General features: G+C 35.4%; 1 protein-coding gene across 2 annotated transcripts in view; it reads left to right on the top strand.

Moving 5' to 3' along the window:
• The window catches only part of LOC109819669 (ubiquitin carboxyl-terminal hydrolase 26), a 33,566-nt gene that overhangs the window by 7,392 nt on the left and 7,713 nt on the right, over positions 1-18,461 (top strand). Inside the window, exons 6-14 of one of the 2 annotated variants that reach the window (XM_020385479.1) lie at positions 792-900; positions 1,388-1,569; positions 3,180-3,458; positions 3,566-3,773; positions 4,805-4,876; positions 7,632-7,865; positions 8,396-8,659; positions 11,396-11,537; positions 11,639-11,843. In XM_020385479.1, the coding sequence (XP_020241068.1) occupies positions 792-900; positions 1,388-1,569; positions 3,180-3,458; positions 3,566-3,773; positions 4,805-4,876; positions 7,632-7,865; positions 8,396-8,659; positions 11,396-11,537; positions 11,639-11,751 (1,603 nt within the window). In that variant the 3' untranslated portion in view covers positions 11,752-11,843. Of the gene's footprint in view, positions 1-791; positions 901-1,387; positions 1,570-3,179; positions 3,459-3,565; positions 3,774-4,804; positions 4,877-7,631; positions 7,866-8,248; positions 8,317-8,395; positions 8,660-11,395; positions 11,538-11,638; positions 11,844-18,461 lie in introns of those variants that run through there. The other variant, XM_020385480.1, reaches the window with a different exon arrangement.

Genomic DNA, 18,461 nt, shown 5'->3' with positions numbered 1-18,461 from the left:
CTGCGGTTCTTTTATTTATTTATTTATTTTGCAATGACCTAAATATCTTGGTTGACAGGAATGTACATGAAAAGGCACATGCGTTAATTTAAATAGCTCTGCTTAAACCCTAGGTCTAGCTATATCCATTTCGATGCGCTTTTGCTCTGCTTCATGATTGAAAGGATTTTCACTACCTACATATTATCTTCTTGTACGGATGTGTGTGTTCATCATTAAAATTTTGGTGTTAATTTCTTAATTTGTTTTATTATCCCAATTCTTTTAAACCAACCCCCCCCCACCCCCACCCCCCAAAAAAACTGTGGTTTTACTTTCTGTTTTATTTTTCTTTCAAAAAGCTGCCTTTTTTGCTGCCACATGCAGTTAATGCATATTCTAAAAGCTGCCTTTTTTCCTGCATATTCTAAACTTAAAAAAATTCTGATTGTGTTTTGGGCTTTGTTTTGTGCTTATGGAGTTCAGTGCAATTTTTTGTAGCATTTCTATCATCTTTCTTTTCTACATGGCTTCTTATTCCAGCAGAACAAATTTAAACTTAGTGATGAGTAAGATAGATTTAATCTATCCACCATATTTTGTGAATGAGCAGTCTCCTATTTTTACTTTCCTTGGCAAGAATTTGTACCGGTTACATGGTTGGCATTGAGTTGACTCTCTCCTGTGAAGTGAATCTTCACACAAGCCTTGCACTTTATTGCGCTAGTAATCATGATGATATGGGCTTGGATTCTGATGGATGATCTACTTTTGCATAAATTATTAATTCTTCTTTTTATGCTGTCTTGCAGCTGTCTTGATAACACAACAATTCATTGCTCACATGGGAAAGTCCCATTCTCAAAGGTTACATCCATGAAGCGTATCTCAAATACCGCATGGGAGAAGTTACTCTCTAAAGTATGTTTGTCCTGAAATTGATGCCTTACAGTGCTATTTAAATGGACAAAATTAATGTTTTGTGAACTCTGATGTTTACTAGATATTCTGTCATTGGCAACCAAGTGTTGTTTTCTCTTTTTCCTTCATACCCTTTGTATTTCTTTATTGGTGATTGTAATTCCTTTGTTGTTGACATGATAATTTGCATTTCTTGATTATATAGTGGAGAAATTACATAAAAGATACCCAGTTATTATTCTGGATGTCTATTCTTCCTACTTTTTTCACCTAACATTTGTCATTCCTTCATTAATGACTAATTCTTTGTTTCTGTGAGGATAATTTTGCATGTCTGTGATTATACAATGGATAAATTATGTCTATTTTTCCCTACCTTTTATAAAATATTAGAAATTTTGGATTCGTCCTTTTACTTATTTTCTTCTTTGTATGCATTTCTTGTACTTTTTTTGACTCTCTTCATTTCTTTTGCACTAAACATCAGTATGGAGGGGGTCCAGCATTGACCAGTGGTGATTACTGCATTGATTGTCTTAAGGATGCAGCTAGGAACGCAGTATGTGCAGATGACTATCGAGACCGAAGAGCTTCCTTAAGGCACGTGGCAGAAGCATCCCTTGCTGGGAACTGCTCGGATGGTGCTTCTTATTTAGTGTCCAAGTCATGGTATGATTCTCTGAGAGGGCAATACTTTTCATTGACTATGTTCTTCCTGCTTTTTATGATTAGATGCATATGTCACAAACTCTTTTTACCCTTAGGCATACAAATATCGATTAGGCAAAGTTCTGTGCGGCCCCTCTATTAAGTTGGTTATGATCTACTTTTGAGGATCTGATCTTGAATCCCAGCTCAAGACCCTTCCTAGAACATTGAGGTAGTGCTGCTGAAGTGTTTGTTCTCAGACCTTAGTGATTGGAAGGTACAAAAATTATTTGAAACTGAGTTGAACTAATTAGAAGAGCCTTAAGGCCCAGTGTAGACCTTACGCGAGACATTTCTAGGGGAGAGTACTTTTAACGTTTGTATCACGGAAGGTGGCTTCATTAGCTTGTTATCTTTCTGCAATGTTCTGGTTCCATGTTTTTTTTTAAACTTTTATATTAGAAAACATTAACTCGTTTTATTGATCACAAATTGGCATTTACAAATTAGATGATGTAGTGGCTATTCGGCAATGTTGTTGTTCAGAAATTATTAAAAGTAAGAAAGGTTGAGAGCGACACCCAATATACTTTCTGTTTTTTGTGGTAATAAAATTATTGAACAAATTGTCAAAACAGCCCCAAAAAAAATTTTATTTTTCAAAATCGACCCGGTTTTTTTTATTTACCAAAATCGACCCGGTTTTTGCCACGTGGGCTTAATGACGTTCCTAAACGGTCGGGGTTGGCAACCCCGACTGTTTAGGACATGCAAATTTCGGGTTTAAGGACATTAATTGGGGTTTAACACCCTCCTAAACAGTCGGGGTTGCCAACCCCGACTCCCCGACTGTTTAGGAACGTCATTAATCCCACGTGACAAAAACCGGGTCGATTTTGGTAAATAATAAAAAAAATGGGTCGATTTTGAAAAATAAATTTTTTTTGGGGCTGTTTTGAAAATTTGTTCTAAAATTATTTCTACCACATGGTATCAATATTGGGATGAGCTTGTAATAACATCAAGACTTGCAATTGTGGTGTTCAATAGTGGTAAAGTTTCTGTTATCTGGGGCCATTTTTTTTACCTATATGCCTTGGATGTTGAAAATAGTGTTTTTGAAATAAATATTGGGATGATCTTGTAATAACACCAAGACTTGCAATTTTTTGCTCAATAGAGGTAAATTTTTTGTCATTAGGGGCCATTTTTTAACATATATGCCTTGGGCGTTGAAAATTGTGGATTGGAAATAAATGAGAGAAAAATCAATGTAACCTCACAAGATATTTTGCATGATGTTTCTTAATTCCTTTAGGTTTCTGCTTGGTAACCATGCGCTAAACTTTATGGGAAGGAAGCATGTTTTCTTCTATATTGCTCTGAATATATTGGCAGTAAGCATTTGGTATATGCCATATAAATTCCCACTACAAATTTTTTGATAGCGGGTTTTGATCAAATTCCTGCCCAACTCAAGGCCTAGTCTTTGTATGATGCTTAAAAATTACAATTTCAGCACTTTAGGCTAGCAAAAATGGACATTTTTTCATGAAGTTAATTATAAAGCAAATTATATACTGAGACTTGTTTGTTTGTTTCTATATCCAACTGGTTTGCTTCTGTTGTAGGTTGGTACAGTGGCTTCGTAGAAAAAATACTGATAATCCATGCGACGCTGATGCTGGACCTACAGCTTCTCTTACATGTCCCCATGGAGATCTCCTTCCTGAGCAGGCTTCTGGGGCGAAGCGTGTGTTGGTTCCTGAGCCTCTTTGGCTATTTTTCTTTGAAAGTGCTGGTAAAGTGAAACCTAATGATCTGGTATTAGCCTTCCCTTCTGATTCTCAACCTTGTGAAACCTGCACTACCGAACTGACTGAAGTTGCATATTTTGAAGACAGCCTTAGGTAATCCATGTAACATGTACTATGTGCCTGCAAGCATACCCCTCTAAATCTGTTTTTTTTAAAGTTAAATTGAACATCTATATCTCATTGGCTGATATATGTTGCAGAGCTACCAAGCTTAAACAACGGCATAATCATGAAAAGTTAATTCTTGGGAAGAGTTTGGCGCTTTCTGCTGGTTGCAAGTACTTTTTGGTCCCTTCATCTTGGTTAGCAAAATGGAGAGCTTTCATCACTTCAACGGGAAAAAATAAATCATCCTCAATGGAACCGGAAAAGTTGCAAGTGATCATTGATTCCATTATATGTGAAAAGGTGGAACCTTTTTGTGTTCTTTAATAGATAACAAGTTAGTTCAAAAATTTTCTTTCCATTATAGTCTAGAAACTTTTTTTTGACATTCCCTTTTACTCTTCAATAATATATAATTGTCACATTTTTTTATAATATAGCAAGATGTGATTATGACACATTACTTTTTGAAAAGGAATTGAACCAATGTGCTATATTAATCTCCATACTTGCTATGTAGGCAACTCCTCATTCTCATTCTTAGTCATGTCGTCCTAACAGATTTTTGTTACCCTTCACATCAAATAGTTAACTAATGTAAGAAGGGTCATTTCGTATTCTGAAGAAAAACTTAAACACTTACATTGTTTTCATAACTATTGAGAATTGTTTTTTCTGGTAGAACAATAGCTGCAAACTCACAAGATAATTTGGAAATCTTGCTTCTTTAATCTGTTTTCATTATATCCAATCCAAGCTACTGGTGAATTCTTTTATAAGTTTTATTGATATTTCTGCTGATGTTATTTCCTTATGCTATGTTTGGGAGTATACAAAGGGAAGGAAAGGAAAGATAAGATAGGGAAAGGAAAGGTAGAGAAAGGGAGGGGAAATATAATATATTGTTTGGGAGTTTTATATGGGGAGTGGAGGTGAATTTAAATTATATTATGTGGGAGTTCTAATTAGGGGAAGGGAAGAAAAATAAATGAATCTTAGCCATTGATTTATTATGATAGAGGGTCAAGATGTCTCTTGTGCTAATAATTTTTACTTTCCTTTCCCTTCCCTCCTTTACCCCCAACTTGAGGGTGAAAAAAATTCATGAAACTTCTCCTTCCTTTCCTCTCTTTACCCTTCCAACAAGACTTCCCAACGAAGTTAAACTTAAAATTCTTTTCCCTTTCCCTTCTTTACCCCCCATCCAAACATAGCATAAAGATTGAATTTATGACTTTGAAATTCAAATATATGTTTTTATTTTTTCAATAAAAAAATTAAGAGCTATTTATTCTTGAAACTTCTTATATTTAATCATTTTATTTGTATGACAGCACTCACGATTGCTGGATAGGCCTCTTGAGCTCGTTATAAAGCGTGGCAGCATTACCCAGAGGACATCAGCTGTAAGTAGATCATTTATTCGTAAGTTTTATCTGTTCTCGTTGTTATCTTGAATTCTTGGTATTTCAATCCATATATTCTTAGTTCTTACAATACAAATCTTATAAGGAGAATGAAGTCATTCTGCCCTTGTTAAATGCTTTATTCTGTTGTTCTTTAACCATTATTTTAGACTTATCTTTGAATATTTTAATGCTTCATATGCCAACTTATGATGCTAGGTGATGTGATGATATATGTACATGCATATTTTAACGAGATACAACATATCCACTCTTTTGAAAGCCATCTTGAAACAGAGTATTGGTAAGATGCAAATAAATCATGAAGTGGAATAGTACTCATGAAGTAGAATAGTACTGAGTCAAATTGTCAGAAAGTTATATGTCCATGTATCCGTTAGACCTAGGAATTGATAGTTGGTTAACTCCTACTATGTCATGCTAACTGAAGCTTGCACTTGTTTGGAAAAAAAGTGCCATGTACGACGTTACATTCTTTCAGTGTTTCATTGCTCTTATTTTATAACCATCTGAACATGATAAAAACTATATGGTTTGAAGGATGCAGACGTCAATCCCATTCCAAGGGAGATAAAGGTATTGAATGCAACAATTTGTTAAAAACATAAATATTTGGTATATTATAAACTACAGCAGACCACTTTTAAGACTAAAAATGTTCCGTAGTAAAATTTAACATGTAAAAATAAGTTCTCTTCATGTACAAAGTCTTCACTCTGCAAAATCTTGACGTTAAATTTACTTCTTTTAGATGTTTTAAGAAGTGGTCTTGGTGCCTGCCTAGGCCTAAGCGATACCTGGGCCGCCCGCCTAGGTATTGGAGCACCTAGGGGAGCGTGGGCCGCTTACATGCACTGCACCGTCATGATTTCCTCCTTTGCCGCTTCCACTCCCTCCGACCTCAGGCCTTTTCCACCGACTACAAACACTTCCTCCACCTCCTACGACCTTCAGCAAACCTCCTCCATCATGACTTAAACAAAAAATGGAATCCGGCTAGGCCCCACCTAGGGGCGCCTAGTGCTTTCTATAACATTGCTTAGTCTTGTGTGTGAAAGAAACTCTAGGGAGGAAGTAGTCAACAAGTCATGGGATAAAGGTATTCAACTTTGCTGTTTTCTACAATCCGGAGTTTCCTTGTGTGATTAACTTGAGATATACAGTTGGACAAATTAGATAGTTATTTCTTTGTTACTGGATATGCAGAAGATCAGGTCGTATATGCAAACCTTTGCTATCTTTTTTTGGTTACTCAAGCTATAATAGCATCGGATTATAAAGAACAACTTCACAGCTACTGCATCAAACATATGTTTATTCATCTTCTTTAAATTAATTTATTCAAACAGCTGGCTGACTAATTCAAGTAGTTAGACATTTTGGCACGAAGTTCCTCAAAAAACTTGGATATGGTTGGTAGAAGTACGAAGTTCCTCAAACGGCTGGCTGACTAATTCAAGTAGTTAGACATATGTTTATTTTTTTATTATGGGTCACCAAAGTTGGATTATGATACGTAACATTATGCTTCTTCGATAAAGTTGTAGTTGTTATTCATATGATGTTCATGATTCATTTATTCATCATCTCTGAGGACTAGTCATGCATCTCATAATGATAAACCAGTCAGGAACGTAAGAACTGAATTTTGGCCATCATGATCCGTTCCATATTTGGGATGATGATTTTACTTTTGTTGCTGTGTAGTTGCGATCCTTTCCCTCTGTGACAAGAAATTAGTATGATCTGTAATTCTGAGTTGATTATTATCAGTTGTAATGATATCCGCAGATCTTTAGTGATGTACCATTGATTAGGAAGTGTGTTCAAGTAGAACTGTGAAAATTTAGATATTATCAAGTAGGAAGATCCAAAAAATGTTAAATCAACAAAGGAAACACCAGCGTCATGGATCAGATTGTAATAGTTTCTTATGTCTGTTTTGTGGTGGACATGATGTCCTGATAAAATCAACCCGAAAAGTTCCTGAATCTGGTTAGGCATAATATGTTAAGCCTATCTGGCCCGTAATTCAGTTGATAAAGGCGATCTGTTTATTAAATTGATTGGCTCTAGGTCTTGTCTATTCTCAAAGGAGAAAACTCTGGACATGTTAGGTATTGCCATATATAAAGTAGAAGAGATGCCATGAAATGCTAAATCACTATAGGAAGTGCAGCAGCAAAGGTCATATGTAAGAGTTTATCTATTTTATGGTGGAACCTTTGTTCTGACCAAAAATCAACCTGACAAGTACCACATTCCAGTCAGGCATAGGTCATGTAAGTCTGCCTTGTGATATGGTTGACCAGGGTGATCTGTGTATCATAAGGGTTGATCCAGGCTAGGTTAATTTTCCAGATACACTTGAATGAAATTATGAAATGATAATATTTTTGAAATTCTCAAACATGCAGTGGATGCCATACTGGTCAGGGCATTGTCGCATATGCATTAGATTGTGGAATTGGAAGTTTGAATCTGGCGCCTTCTTGCATTGGTTGTTTTTTCTTTTACAAAGTTAAAGACGCTGCCCTTAAATTATATTATCCATTTCATCGTGCTCATACCTTCGCCACATGAAACCAAAGCAAGACAAATGTCTAAGTGTGTTGTCATGTACATACATAGAAATGTCTAGCTTAGAAAATGGTACAAATCTTCCTTAAATTGATAGCATAGATATCTATTTTTCCTCGTATAGTATTTATTTACCTTCTTTTGCATATTCCAGGTAGAAGGCCTAACTCTTATTTCAGAGAATGATTGGAAGCTTTTTTGTGAAGAGTGGAATGGTATAGAAGATAAAGGAATACATGCTGAAATTTCTTTTAGCAACAATTGTACAAGTAAGATAACTGGTTCTGCTGAAGATATGCCAATTTTAGAAGAAGACTTGGACCATTGCAACGGAGAATCAAACAACGAGCTTGAGACTGGAAAGCCTTGCATCAAAACGTGTCCGGAGGTATACTTTCCTTTGACCATTGAATATACTAACTGTAGAAGAAACTGTGTCGACAAGTTCATTTCAAGTCTGTAAAGAATAATGTAATTTACCATTTCATCTCCACTTTCTACTATCCTATTGATCTATATCACTGCTACATAATGTTATTTCATTTGATACTTTTAAAGAAAAGTATACAGTTTGTTTGATGGAAAGACATTTAATATGTTCGTTTGATGATGCATAGGTATTTTTTTGTTGCCATGAAATATTCCTTGTTTGAGCATTTATTTAAAGACTGCAAGTGGGCATCTGGTTGTTGTGTTGCTTACATTTCATCCCTGCAATTTTCGTCCAAGATGATAGTTCTTGTTCTCATTGTTCTTCGTTGCACATCTTAGGTGTATTAGGAGGATTAAATGATTTTGTATTGCAGCATCAAAAGGCTTTTTCTGCAACAGTGGCCAATGTTGGTAAACAGGCCCAGTTATCCCCTTACTTTTCTAGCTCTATCTTGAATTTACTCATTTATACTCCACTTTTGCTAGGTATGTGATGACTGTATTGGAGAAAGAGAGAGCTGTGAGTTGATGCAGAAACTAAATTATTACAATGAAGATATATGTGTGTATCTTGTGCATGGGAAGGAGGCACCACGATCAATCAAAGAAGCTTCTGGGACTGTACCTGAGCTAGATCGTCGCACATCAAAGCGTTCAAAGAGAACTTCATCTGGAAACTCAGTCACCTTAAAAGTGTCTGGTTGCACATCTATCTACCAGTTGAAAATGATGATATGGGAAGCTTTTGGGGTATGCAAATTTATTTACTAATAGTTCTTCTTTTCCTATTTTAACCCTAAAACCTCTTATTCTATTATCACTGCAAACTTGAATGGTATTATCAATTATGTTGTCCTTGACCAAATAACTCACCCTCCACTGTAATTTTATTTCATTGGACAGAAGAGTCAAATCTATTCAAGATTACCTATTTTTTGAAGAAATATAAAAGAATAATGTTATTGATAATTTTTCGGATGATCCCTCTTTTTGCCCCTTCTAAACCTCACCCAACTGTGGGTTTATTATGATTGATAAATATAGAGCATGTAGTGAACTTGGAATAGTTACAGAAGCTGCTGTCACTTTTTTTAAATTTACTGTGTACACGAGCATAGCTGTAGATTATAGACGTCATAATGTCCATGCTACAACCAGTCGGATTTCACTTCTGTTTCAAAATTTGCATTTAACAAAGAAAGTATCTAAGGGCTAGATAGCTTGATTGCTGCTATACAACACTATTCAATCCTATCACTTTTGTTAAACATGTATTCATAATGCATCTGATATCTGGTAGCGCGTATCACCAAATGAACACCAATTGATTTATTTGGCACAGAATTTTTCATATACGTATTTGTACATGTGCCAGCAGAGGAGTGGCTGGGACGAGGTTAAGAGTAAGGGGGAAGTGAGGGAAATATAAATATTAATCAAATACTAAAAATAAGGAAACATAAAAAAATCGGCAACCTAAGGAATGTGAAAAAAACTAATAGATTATTTTACGAGCAATTTATGTACCAATAAAATAAGTAAACTAATTATGAATAACGGACGATATACATTCAAAATAACAATAAAATCGTAAAGCAATACCAACAAGTAGTAAAAGTAATTAGAGACTTCACCTCCTTGTGTCACGATGGGTTAAACCGTTAAATGACAATTATTTATTGTCTATCGGTATATAGGATAGAGAGAAAGACTATAATCTACTCAAGCAGAGTAAAACTGAAAGAATATTCGTCAAACTCTCAACTAATGTATCGAACAATTGAGTGGAAAAACAATGAACTCATAATCACTTAGGAACTCATAGTCCATTTATTACTGAGCATTAACAGTCTTCATAAATACAGAAGCAATAAAGTTCATCACCATCATCTGGATGTTAACTAATAACTACTTAGCAATCAACGATGCACAATACTTGTTATTGTTTAGCACCCACCTCCAGCATGTTTTGACAATATAAGTTCATCATGGTCTTCAAAATTACAGAAAATGCATCAGATCCATTTATTCGTCTTCATCTTCATAGTTAATGTTGTCATCATTCAACTCCGTGGGAGACTTATATTTCTCAACATCATTTTCATCTTTCTCACCCAAATAATTTCCATGCAGATTTTTTTAATGAACCTCATCCAACAAGTTATCCAACATGACTCTCTTGTTCTTTCTTGCACATGGATTGTTTTCCCCTATTGTTCTTCTGTGTCTCCTACAGTCCTACGTGAATTTACATTAGCTTCGCTAACCTCTATAATAACAACTTATAGAAGCTCAGAACCAGGAAGGTTTCTTTTATTCATTATCCTTTATCACTGCTTGTTTTAATGGAGTGTTGTCGCATCATTATCCATGAGCTCATCCTTGTTTTTCTAATGGAATTTTCTCAACATATATGTATATATGTATATATGTATGTATGTAGATACAAGATTTTAAATATCAGATATCAGGAAATATCGGATGGCCAAAATCCATATTGGATTGCGGATATCGGGGATATGTAGTAAATATCAGATTGTCATATTTGATGATGTGTAGATATGTAATATCCTCTTGTAATTTAAACATATTTAATGAAATCTAAGTGTGCAAAAATGTAAATAATATATGTTTAGGATCACTGACCAATTTTATTACTTAGGGAAGAAAGCATAATAGAATTTCACTAAAGAAACTTCTTAGGGTTGGATTTTTTGCTAAAAACATTAAAGAAATTTAGCAGAACGATATTGTGCAACAAGCTAGATATAAGGACGTATTGTTCAACAGAGTGGCTAATATATAGGCTATGTCAAGGATATATCACCCAAAATTGCCAAAATACGGTAAAAGATATTGAGACTTTATCATTTTGCAGCATACCTTATAAAAGGATATATTAGCCGATATATCGATTATATCGGGTAGTTTTGAAAATAAGTAGTAAGGAACGTATAAGGTAACAAAAAAAAAGTAGTAGTCAAACATGCTCTTAAAGTCATGCAGTCCTCTCCTTATATAAGTTAGTTTCCTGCAACTTCATAGTGTCTTTCAAAATGCTATATCTTGCAGTCCTCTCCATAAGTTCTGTTTGTTGCTTTTAATTTGATTAAGTGTTTCTGTAAGTCAATAGTTGGTTAAAATTTGAAATCCAGTACTGTATATTATCTTCTAATAATATGCTTGATTTGTATCCCAAGTTATGTTTGGTTGGATGTATTTGGAACCTCAATTCATGATATTAAGCCATGTGATAGATGAGCCTCTTTGAGAAAATCCTGAAATTAGAATTCACACAGTTTCTATGTGACGTCAACTTCAATAGAAAACTTAATTAACAGTATGAATCAAAAGGTATATTCCCTCTAAGTACTGTAAATGGAAATATTAAATTTCTAATTACAGATAATTAGATGGTAATTTACTTCAATTTTAATTCCATGCTGTTGTATTTTGTATCTTAATTTACATCTAAATCTGTGACAGGTAGTGAAGGAGAATCAGAAGGTTCACAAAGGCTCTACAGAGATTGAAGGAGATTCTGCTACACTTGCAGATAAAAATATATTTCCAGGTGATGTTTTGTGGGTCAAAGATTCTGAGATCCATGAGAATCGCGATATAGCAGGTAAAGGGAAAACTCATTGAACTGTGCAGATTTTTGTTTTGGAAGAAGTTGAGCATGAGAAACTGTATATAACGCATTTCATGCAACTCTGGTGCATACAGATGAACTTTCAGAGCAAAAAATGGCACCAAAACAAGTGGAAGAAGGCTTTCGTGGAACTCTTTTATCATCAGATTTATCACTTCACGTCTTCCAGGAGTCACCTTTTGGTTGATTGATCTGTTTGATTGTAGTGATTGAATGCTGCGAGCTGAGGATTAATAGCTAACTTTAAGGATTGGCTAGATAAGCCTCAAGTTGGTGTAGGTGAGAAATTTTGCCTTCTATTTTCTCTGTATAATATTTGCTAGACTACGGTTGTCCGGTAGTGATTCATTTTCCTTTTTATATGATCCTCAAATATACTAACATTTCCTGCTCAAAGGGGCTTGACCTTGAGTGTATGCATTTTAACACAAAAAGTATCTGGTGTTATATGATTTATCTGAATAAAACTTCGACAGTAAAAGTAATGTTTGTAACTTCTCACAGTACAATATTTGGTGTAATAACTCAGTAATATCTACTTCTGCACCCTTGGCACATTTGCTAACCAGAATGCCACATCAACTTCTTTTTATAATGATGAAATCATTTAGTAGTCTGTCAATTGGTTGCAGTGTTTTCTTGTCTCATTAATAAATCTAGATTAACATTACTTGTCTTATTGAACTGGAGTTGGCTGTGGAGCATGACCAAGATCTAGCAGATCCTTCTGGAGAGTTGATGTGACACCCCACACTTTAGTCCCACGTAGACTAGTGTGAAGAAATGTTAGTGGCTTAAATAGAGAAAAGTCCAAGGCCCAAGAGTAACTAGTGCTAGGATTTTGGCAAAGTGGATTTAGCTAACCCACGAGTTGCTCTCCCTGGACTGACGGCTTGCATGCGCCAACGGCCCATGTGCCCGGGGCGTGACAAATGGTATCAAAACAGTTGCCAACCGGAAGTGTGAAGCTAAGTGCTATATGAGGCTAAGTGCTACACCACGTGGATGCGGTGGCTCAGAGCTCGTAGGAGCCACTTTTAGAGTCCACATCGTCTGGCAATGACACTGGGATGTGCCAATTGTCATGTCGTGATGACGAGGACGTCGTCTTTGTAAGGTGGGATGATTGTGATACCCTCACACTTTAGTGCTATATAGACTAGTGTGAAGAGATGTTAGTGGCTTAAATAGAGAAAAACCCAAGGCCCAAGAGTAACTAGTGCTAACATTTTGGCAAAGTGGATTTAGCCAACCCGTGAGTTGCTCTCCGTGGACTGGCGGCTTGCACGCGCCAACGGGCCCCTGGCCCCGGGGCGTGACAGTTGATGTCATCATCACGATCTGCTGCCAACATAATCTCAACCTGTATGAGTTGGTCTCAAGTATGTGACCAAGACAATTATGGCAAAGAAAAGGCGTGCTGGATTATCTGGACAAATGTAGAATTGTACATAGATATTCCCTTTATGGTCTTGAATTTTATCCTCCGGTACATTATGGAGAACGCCTCTTTTTAGACCTTCAAAGAGTCTAGAGAGAGGGGGAAGATGATATAATTTGAAATAGGGGCTAGCATTCTTCTTGGAGGGACAGAATAAGTTTAAAATGACCTTCACCTCTGCGCTCTTCTCAACTCAAGTATCTCAAGAATACCGACCACACATATTTGTCTTATTTGTTGATATTACAAGAACTACACAACCATAGATCCTGATATATCTGGTCCATGGTAAAATTTTGAACAGTTACATATTCAATCTTGCCCCTGGTCTACTATTAGGAAACTGCATTTCTACTGTTCTGTGACATTTTCCTGAAGTTTTACAACCATTTATCCACCAACTTATATTTGTCCGACCAAGAATTCTATTAACATGGGTCTTTTGTTTTCTTCATTCTATTTGATCAAATGTTTAAATTAGAAGATCTGATTTACTCTTTTCGCATATTATGCCGTAAAAAGATCATTTTCATTATGTTCCCTTTGTTTATTATGCTCTTTATCTCATAGGCTTATTACATTATAGGCATGACTTACACAACTGTATCTCAGCCCAGTACTGGTTGTGAGGAAATGCACTATCTAATTTGGTTATATACAGAGGAACGGGCACTTAGCGACACTGAGATCACAATATTGCATGTTGTGCAAACCTATATTCTTTTTTTGTATTGAATATCTGCTGTTTCTACTTTACTTTTTAGCTATCTATTACAGTTGAAAGTAAGCATGGTGTGCATATTGGATGAGTTTTAACTCATATGGATCGATCTCACATATGGGTACTATTTATGGTTTGCTGCTTAATGGGAATGAGAGGTCCTAACTGTTTACTCTAATGGAAAAACCAACTTAAGTCGATATTCATTTTGATAAATTCAGCAATGTCAGCAGAGAAGAGGGAAGCTTTGTGACATCTACTAAAGTCCTCCAATGTCGTGATAGTGTATATTTTGTGGTACACCACATCTCTATGCAAGCATATATTACCACATGTTGATAGTAAGTTGGTAACCTATTACTAAACATGTGCAGGTATGTGGCAATTATTGACCCTTTGAAAGAGCCAAAGTAGCAGTTCAGATAGTGCTTGAGAAGGTGTAGTCATGAATTGGTCTGTCCTACTAACTTGTTTAATGAAAACATTGTGTTTGGCTCTGTCCCTCTGACCAAATGTGACCTAAGTTGACTTAATTATCATATGAAATGGTTAGTATCAACAGACTTAAGGATCAAGTTGCTTTTCAACCCCTAAAAAAACTGACGCCTATCCAGAAGGACCAAAACCCAATTTTGCAGCCTACCATCATGTCTACTGCCAAAATCTGGAATTTATATCTGAGATTTTTTTTTCTATCTCTTCCTTAAAGTGCATTGAATCTTGTCTGTTTTCCAGGGATAGGCTGATTTCCTCTCCCCTAGTCTCGCATCAACTTGCCAAAACTTAAACAAATTCATAATCTTTCAACAGTCAAAGAATCTCTCACACTCAAGTCCAAATATCGTTGTATATGATCATGGTTGTCATCTTTGATTTGTATCGGCCCAATCCCTTACAATGAAAAAAGTGATGAACCTATTTAATGAATTGAATGATTGAACCAATTGATTATTTTGGTGAGGTATGAGTCAGCTCTGCGATTGGAATCTTAATCCATTTGAAAAGCAATTAAATTTCATGCATATTAAGTATTGGAATGGACCTGACCTGTCTGACCAAATCTGACCATACCAACCCTATCTTAGTCCCTATCTATTGCCACCTCTTATTATGAGAAATAGAAGTTCCGAGGCATAAATTTTTTTACACAAGTATATGCCATATAGTATTGCTTAATTTATAGTTGTCCAAGTTTCATGTGACTAAATATGCCTTGAGTGTTGTGTCTTTGATGAAGGTGTTTAAAGCACAGTTTTAAAGTTATTCACATTCGGAAACTATTGTTAAATTTAGGATCTAGATTTCTTTTACTAATTTTATTTTGATTGGACATTTTAGCCTTTATCTTTAAAAGTAAAGTTTTCTTAGAGGTGTTTTAGAATTTCACTTTACTTGGAAATCTGTTGGTACTTGGTAGTCTTATTTGTAAGAGCAAAGTAGAATTAGGAGTCGTAGATAACGAGTTACGTTTTTGTAAAAAGAATCTGTATCCCTTCTGTTGGAGAGATGAATGATAAAATGTGTATTTGCTAATGAAAATTGAATTTCCTGAGTCAGATGCTCTTCCATCTTCTTTTGCTTGTGATTGTTTACGTTGTGTATGAAACCTTAACTTGAGGTTTGAACCATTTTTACACCCTTTCTTTTTTCTTTTCAGTTTTATTTTAGATTTTCTTTATTTTCACCATGTGAAAAATGTAGTTGACACCCTAAACTACTGGTTTCTCGATACCCCAAACTCACATAGCGTTGAAATCTTCTCTAATTATGTTCCTACCAGTTCTAACAGAGCAAACCGTGTTCATAACATCAAATGCCTATGAGATTCTTGATATAATTCTTCAAAAGTTTTATTTTAGATTTTCTTTATTTTCACCATGTGAAAAATGTAATTGACACCCTAAACTACTGGTTTCTCGATACCCCAAACTCACATAGCGTTGAAATCTTCTCTAAGTATGTTCCTACCAGTTCTAACAGAGCAAACCGTGTTCATAACGTCAAATGCCTATTGAGATTCTTGATATAATTCTTCAAAAGTTGAAGTTGATAATTGTACAAAGAGGATGTAGAACAGATTCTTGGACCTTCCAAATTTTAGCATTTTCATTATTGACCTTTACATACAGCTTGCATCTAAACTTCAAAAATGATAATAAAACTTGCATTTATACCCTTGCTATTGACAATTGACATTCATGCATATACTTAAACCCTGATTAACTCTAGTTACTATTAGTTGACTATGCTATAATATTGTTCAATTCCTTAGAAAGGGTGGTTATCTGGGTTAATATATTTACTATACTTACAATCATCAATGTATTTCCTTGTGACTATCAAATTCACTCTTATCATATTCTTGATTGTTCCCATGCAAGATTATCTATTCATTAAGCATCATGCAACAATCAATTTTTGCATTTAACCCGTGAAATAGTGCCAGAATGCTCCTTATTCATGATGCAGGTTTCTTCCTTAAAATATGACTTTAACTTTACTATCATTATTGCATAACTTGTCATAACTCTAAAACACTTAACAGTAAGTTAGAGTTTAGAACTGTAACACTAATAAATGTTAATGGAGGACTATAGAACCATCTATGCAAATCTAATGTTTTTTGAGATCATATTTGTATAGTACTTTCAAGGGATAGATAATATAGCTAATGTTTGGCTGGTATATATGCAATAAGATTCAAGGTTCTTTCTGCAATGTACATCACTGGGTAAGATCGCGATTTGAGATTGTCTTGCATTGTTTAAAGGGCAAATAACACAAAACCCCTCAAGAACTCTCAGCGTTTTGCGGAAAACCCCCAATAACTTCTAAAATCGCACTAAACCCCCAATAACTATTGGAATTGCAGAAAATCCTCAATAAGTTTCTGCACTTTGCAAATCCCCCATGACGGTGTCAGTCCGTATTAGGATTTAAATGTGTCGCCAAAGCAAATTGTGGACTGACACCGTCATGAGGATTATCTGCAAAATGCGGCAACTTATTGAGGGTTTTCCATAATTCCAATTGTTATTAGGGGTTTAGTGCGATTTTAGAAGTTATTGAGGGTCCATTCACTGCAGAATGCTGACAGTTCTTAGGGTTCAATGTAATTTACCTTTGTTTAAATTTCACCTTTAATAACTAAATTTACATTGTATATCACTTTGAAAAAGATTCCTTTTCTACCATCTTTTACACTATTCTCGTCCACTAACGCTAAAGCATGCATGAAAACTCAAGTCTGAGCCCAACCAAGTTTGGACGAGTGTCTGTGCAGGAACTAGAGTCTGAGCCACCAATACCGAGTTGAAGTGAGAGGAGTTCTAATGTTTGTCAATCTTTCCTTGCTTTCTCAGTGTGAGGGCATTTTCACTAGAAAAAGTCAGACCAAAGGAAGGTGGCTTGTGCTCGTTTACTTTAGACTATAAACATTAATGTTATGAAAGTGGCTGACTTTGCTAAGCAGTAAAGCATTGCCGTGTCATGCAGGTATATATTGAAACATGATATCAAAACATATTCGAATTCGCCTTTATGATGATGACTATTGCATCAAACTATCTATAATTATATATATCTCCCAGCATACTACATCAATACAATGAAGAGGATACTTTCAGATCAAAATAAATTTATGAAAGTTTTAACAATGAAAAGATAATTTTATTTATCAGACAATTTGGTGGTTAGACTTTGACAAAAGGAGGAAGGAAAAAAACATTTTTGGTATAATATGAAGCTTGGCAACATAGAACAAGCCTGATCATCACCGTAGAAACAAGAAATTCTGTGATAGCTTCCTTTTTGGCATAATATGAAGCGTGGCAGCATAGTACAAGTCTGATCATCAATTACTTTGTAGATCCAAAGAGAAGTCGGAAACAAACTCAAAATAATTTATAAAATTTTGGAATGCTTTTTCTCTGAGATAGCAAGTCATTTTGGTAAGTCATAATATGTGGCCTGCGTGTGCTATGACATTTGAATTCTCTACTCTGGCTTTTTCCCCCTTCTAAATTTAAATGTGTTAAGCATGTAAACCAGAGGATTCTAGCTTTAGATTCTATCTAGTTTCTTCTCTTCACTTCAAAGTTCCAGATGTCGAAACAGCTCTCACTGAACAAAAGATGAAAGAAGAAAAAGAAGAGAGAAGTTCACAAAGCAGCAACACCAGAGATGGCAGTAGGATAGAGTAGAAGATGGTGGTAGCACGACCATCATAAGGCAACAGCAGCATTTATACAGGATGGTGGGAGCATAAATAACAAACAGGAGAGGAGGATAATGAGAAGAAGGGCATGAAGAGGAAAGGACAAGGAGATAGAAGAAATAAAGTAGCGATAGAAGAAATAAAGTAGTGGCATGGTGGTTGTGGCGTAGCTCTGGCTCCCATAGGGTCATTGCAGGCTTGTGTCTCCTCCCTTATCTAGCGAAGATCAATTTTCACGTCTAACATTGTCCCCCAATGTTTCTGAAAAACTATTGTGCAAGCTATATCCCTACTATACTAGTTTAATTCATTTTGTGAATATGCAGGCATGTCATGACAGATAATTGCCACACACACAAAAAAAAAACAAAGCAAAACAAAACAAAAGAGTAAAAGAGTAACTTTATTATTTGGAGTATTGAGTATATAAGACTGATATGGGGAGTTATTAACTTCTTCATGCACCATTTTCATAGGAATGCTCCATAAAGGCAAATTTGAGCATATGTCAAATGGTTT

This window comes from Asparagus officinalis, chromosome 8 (assembly GCF_001876935.1).
Source record: "Asparagus officinalis chromosome 8, Aspof.V1, whole genome shotgun sequence".
NCBI classification, from domain to species: Eukaryota; Viridiplantae; Streptophyta; class Magnoliopsida; order Asparagales; family Asparagaceae; genus Asparagus; species Asparagus officinalis.
This window is presented reverse-complemented; position numbering and strand designations above follow the sequence as displayed.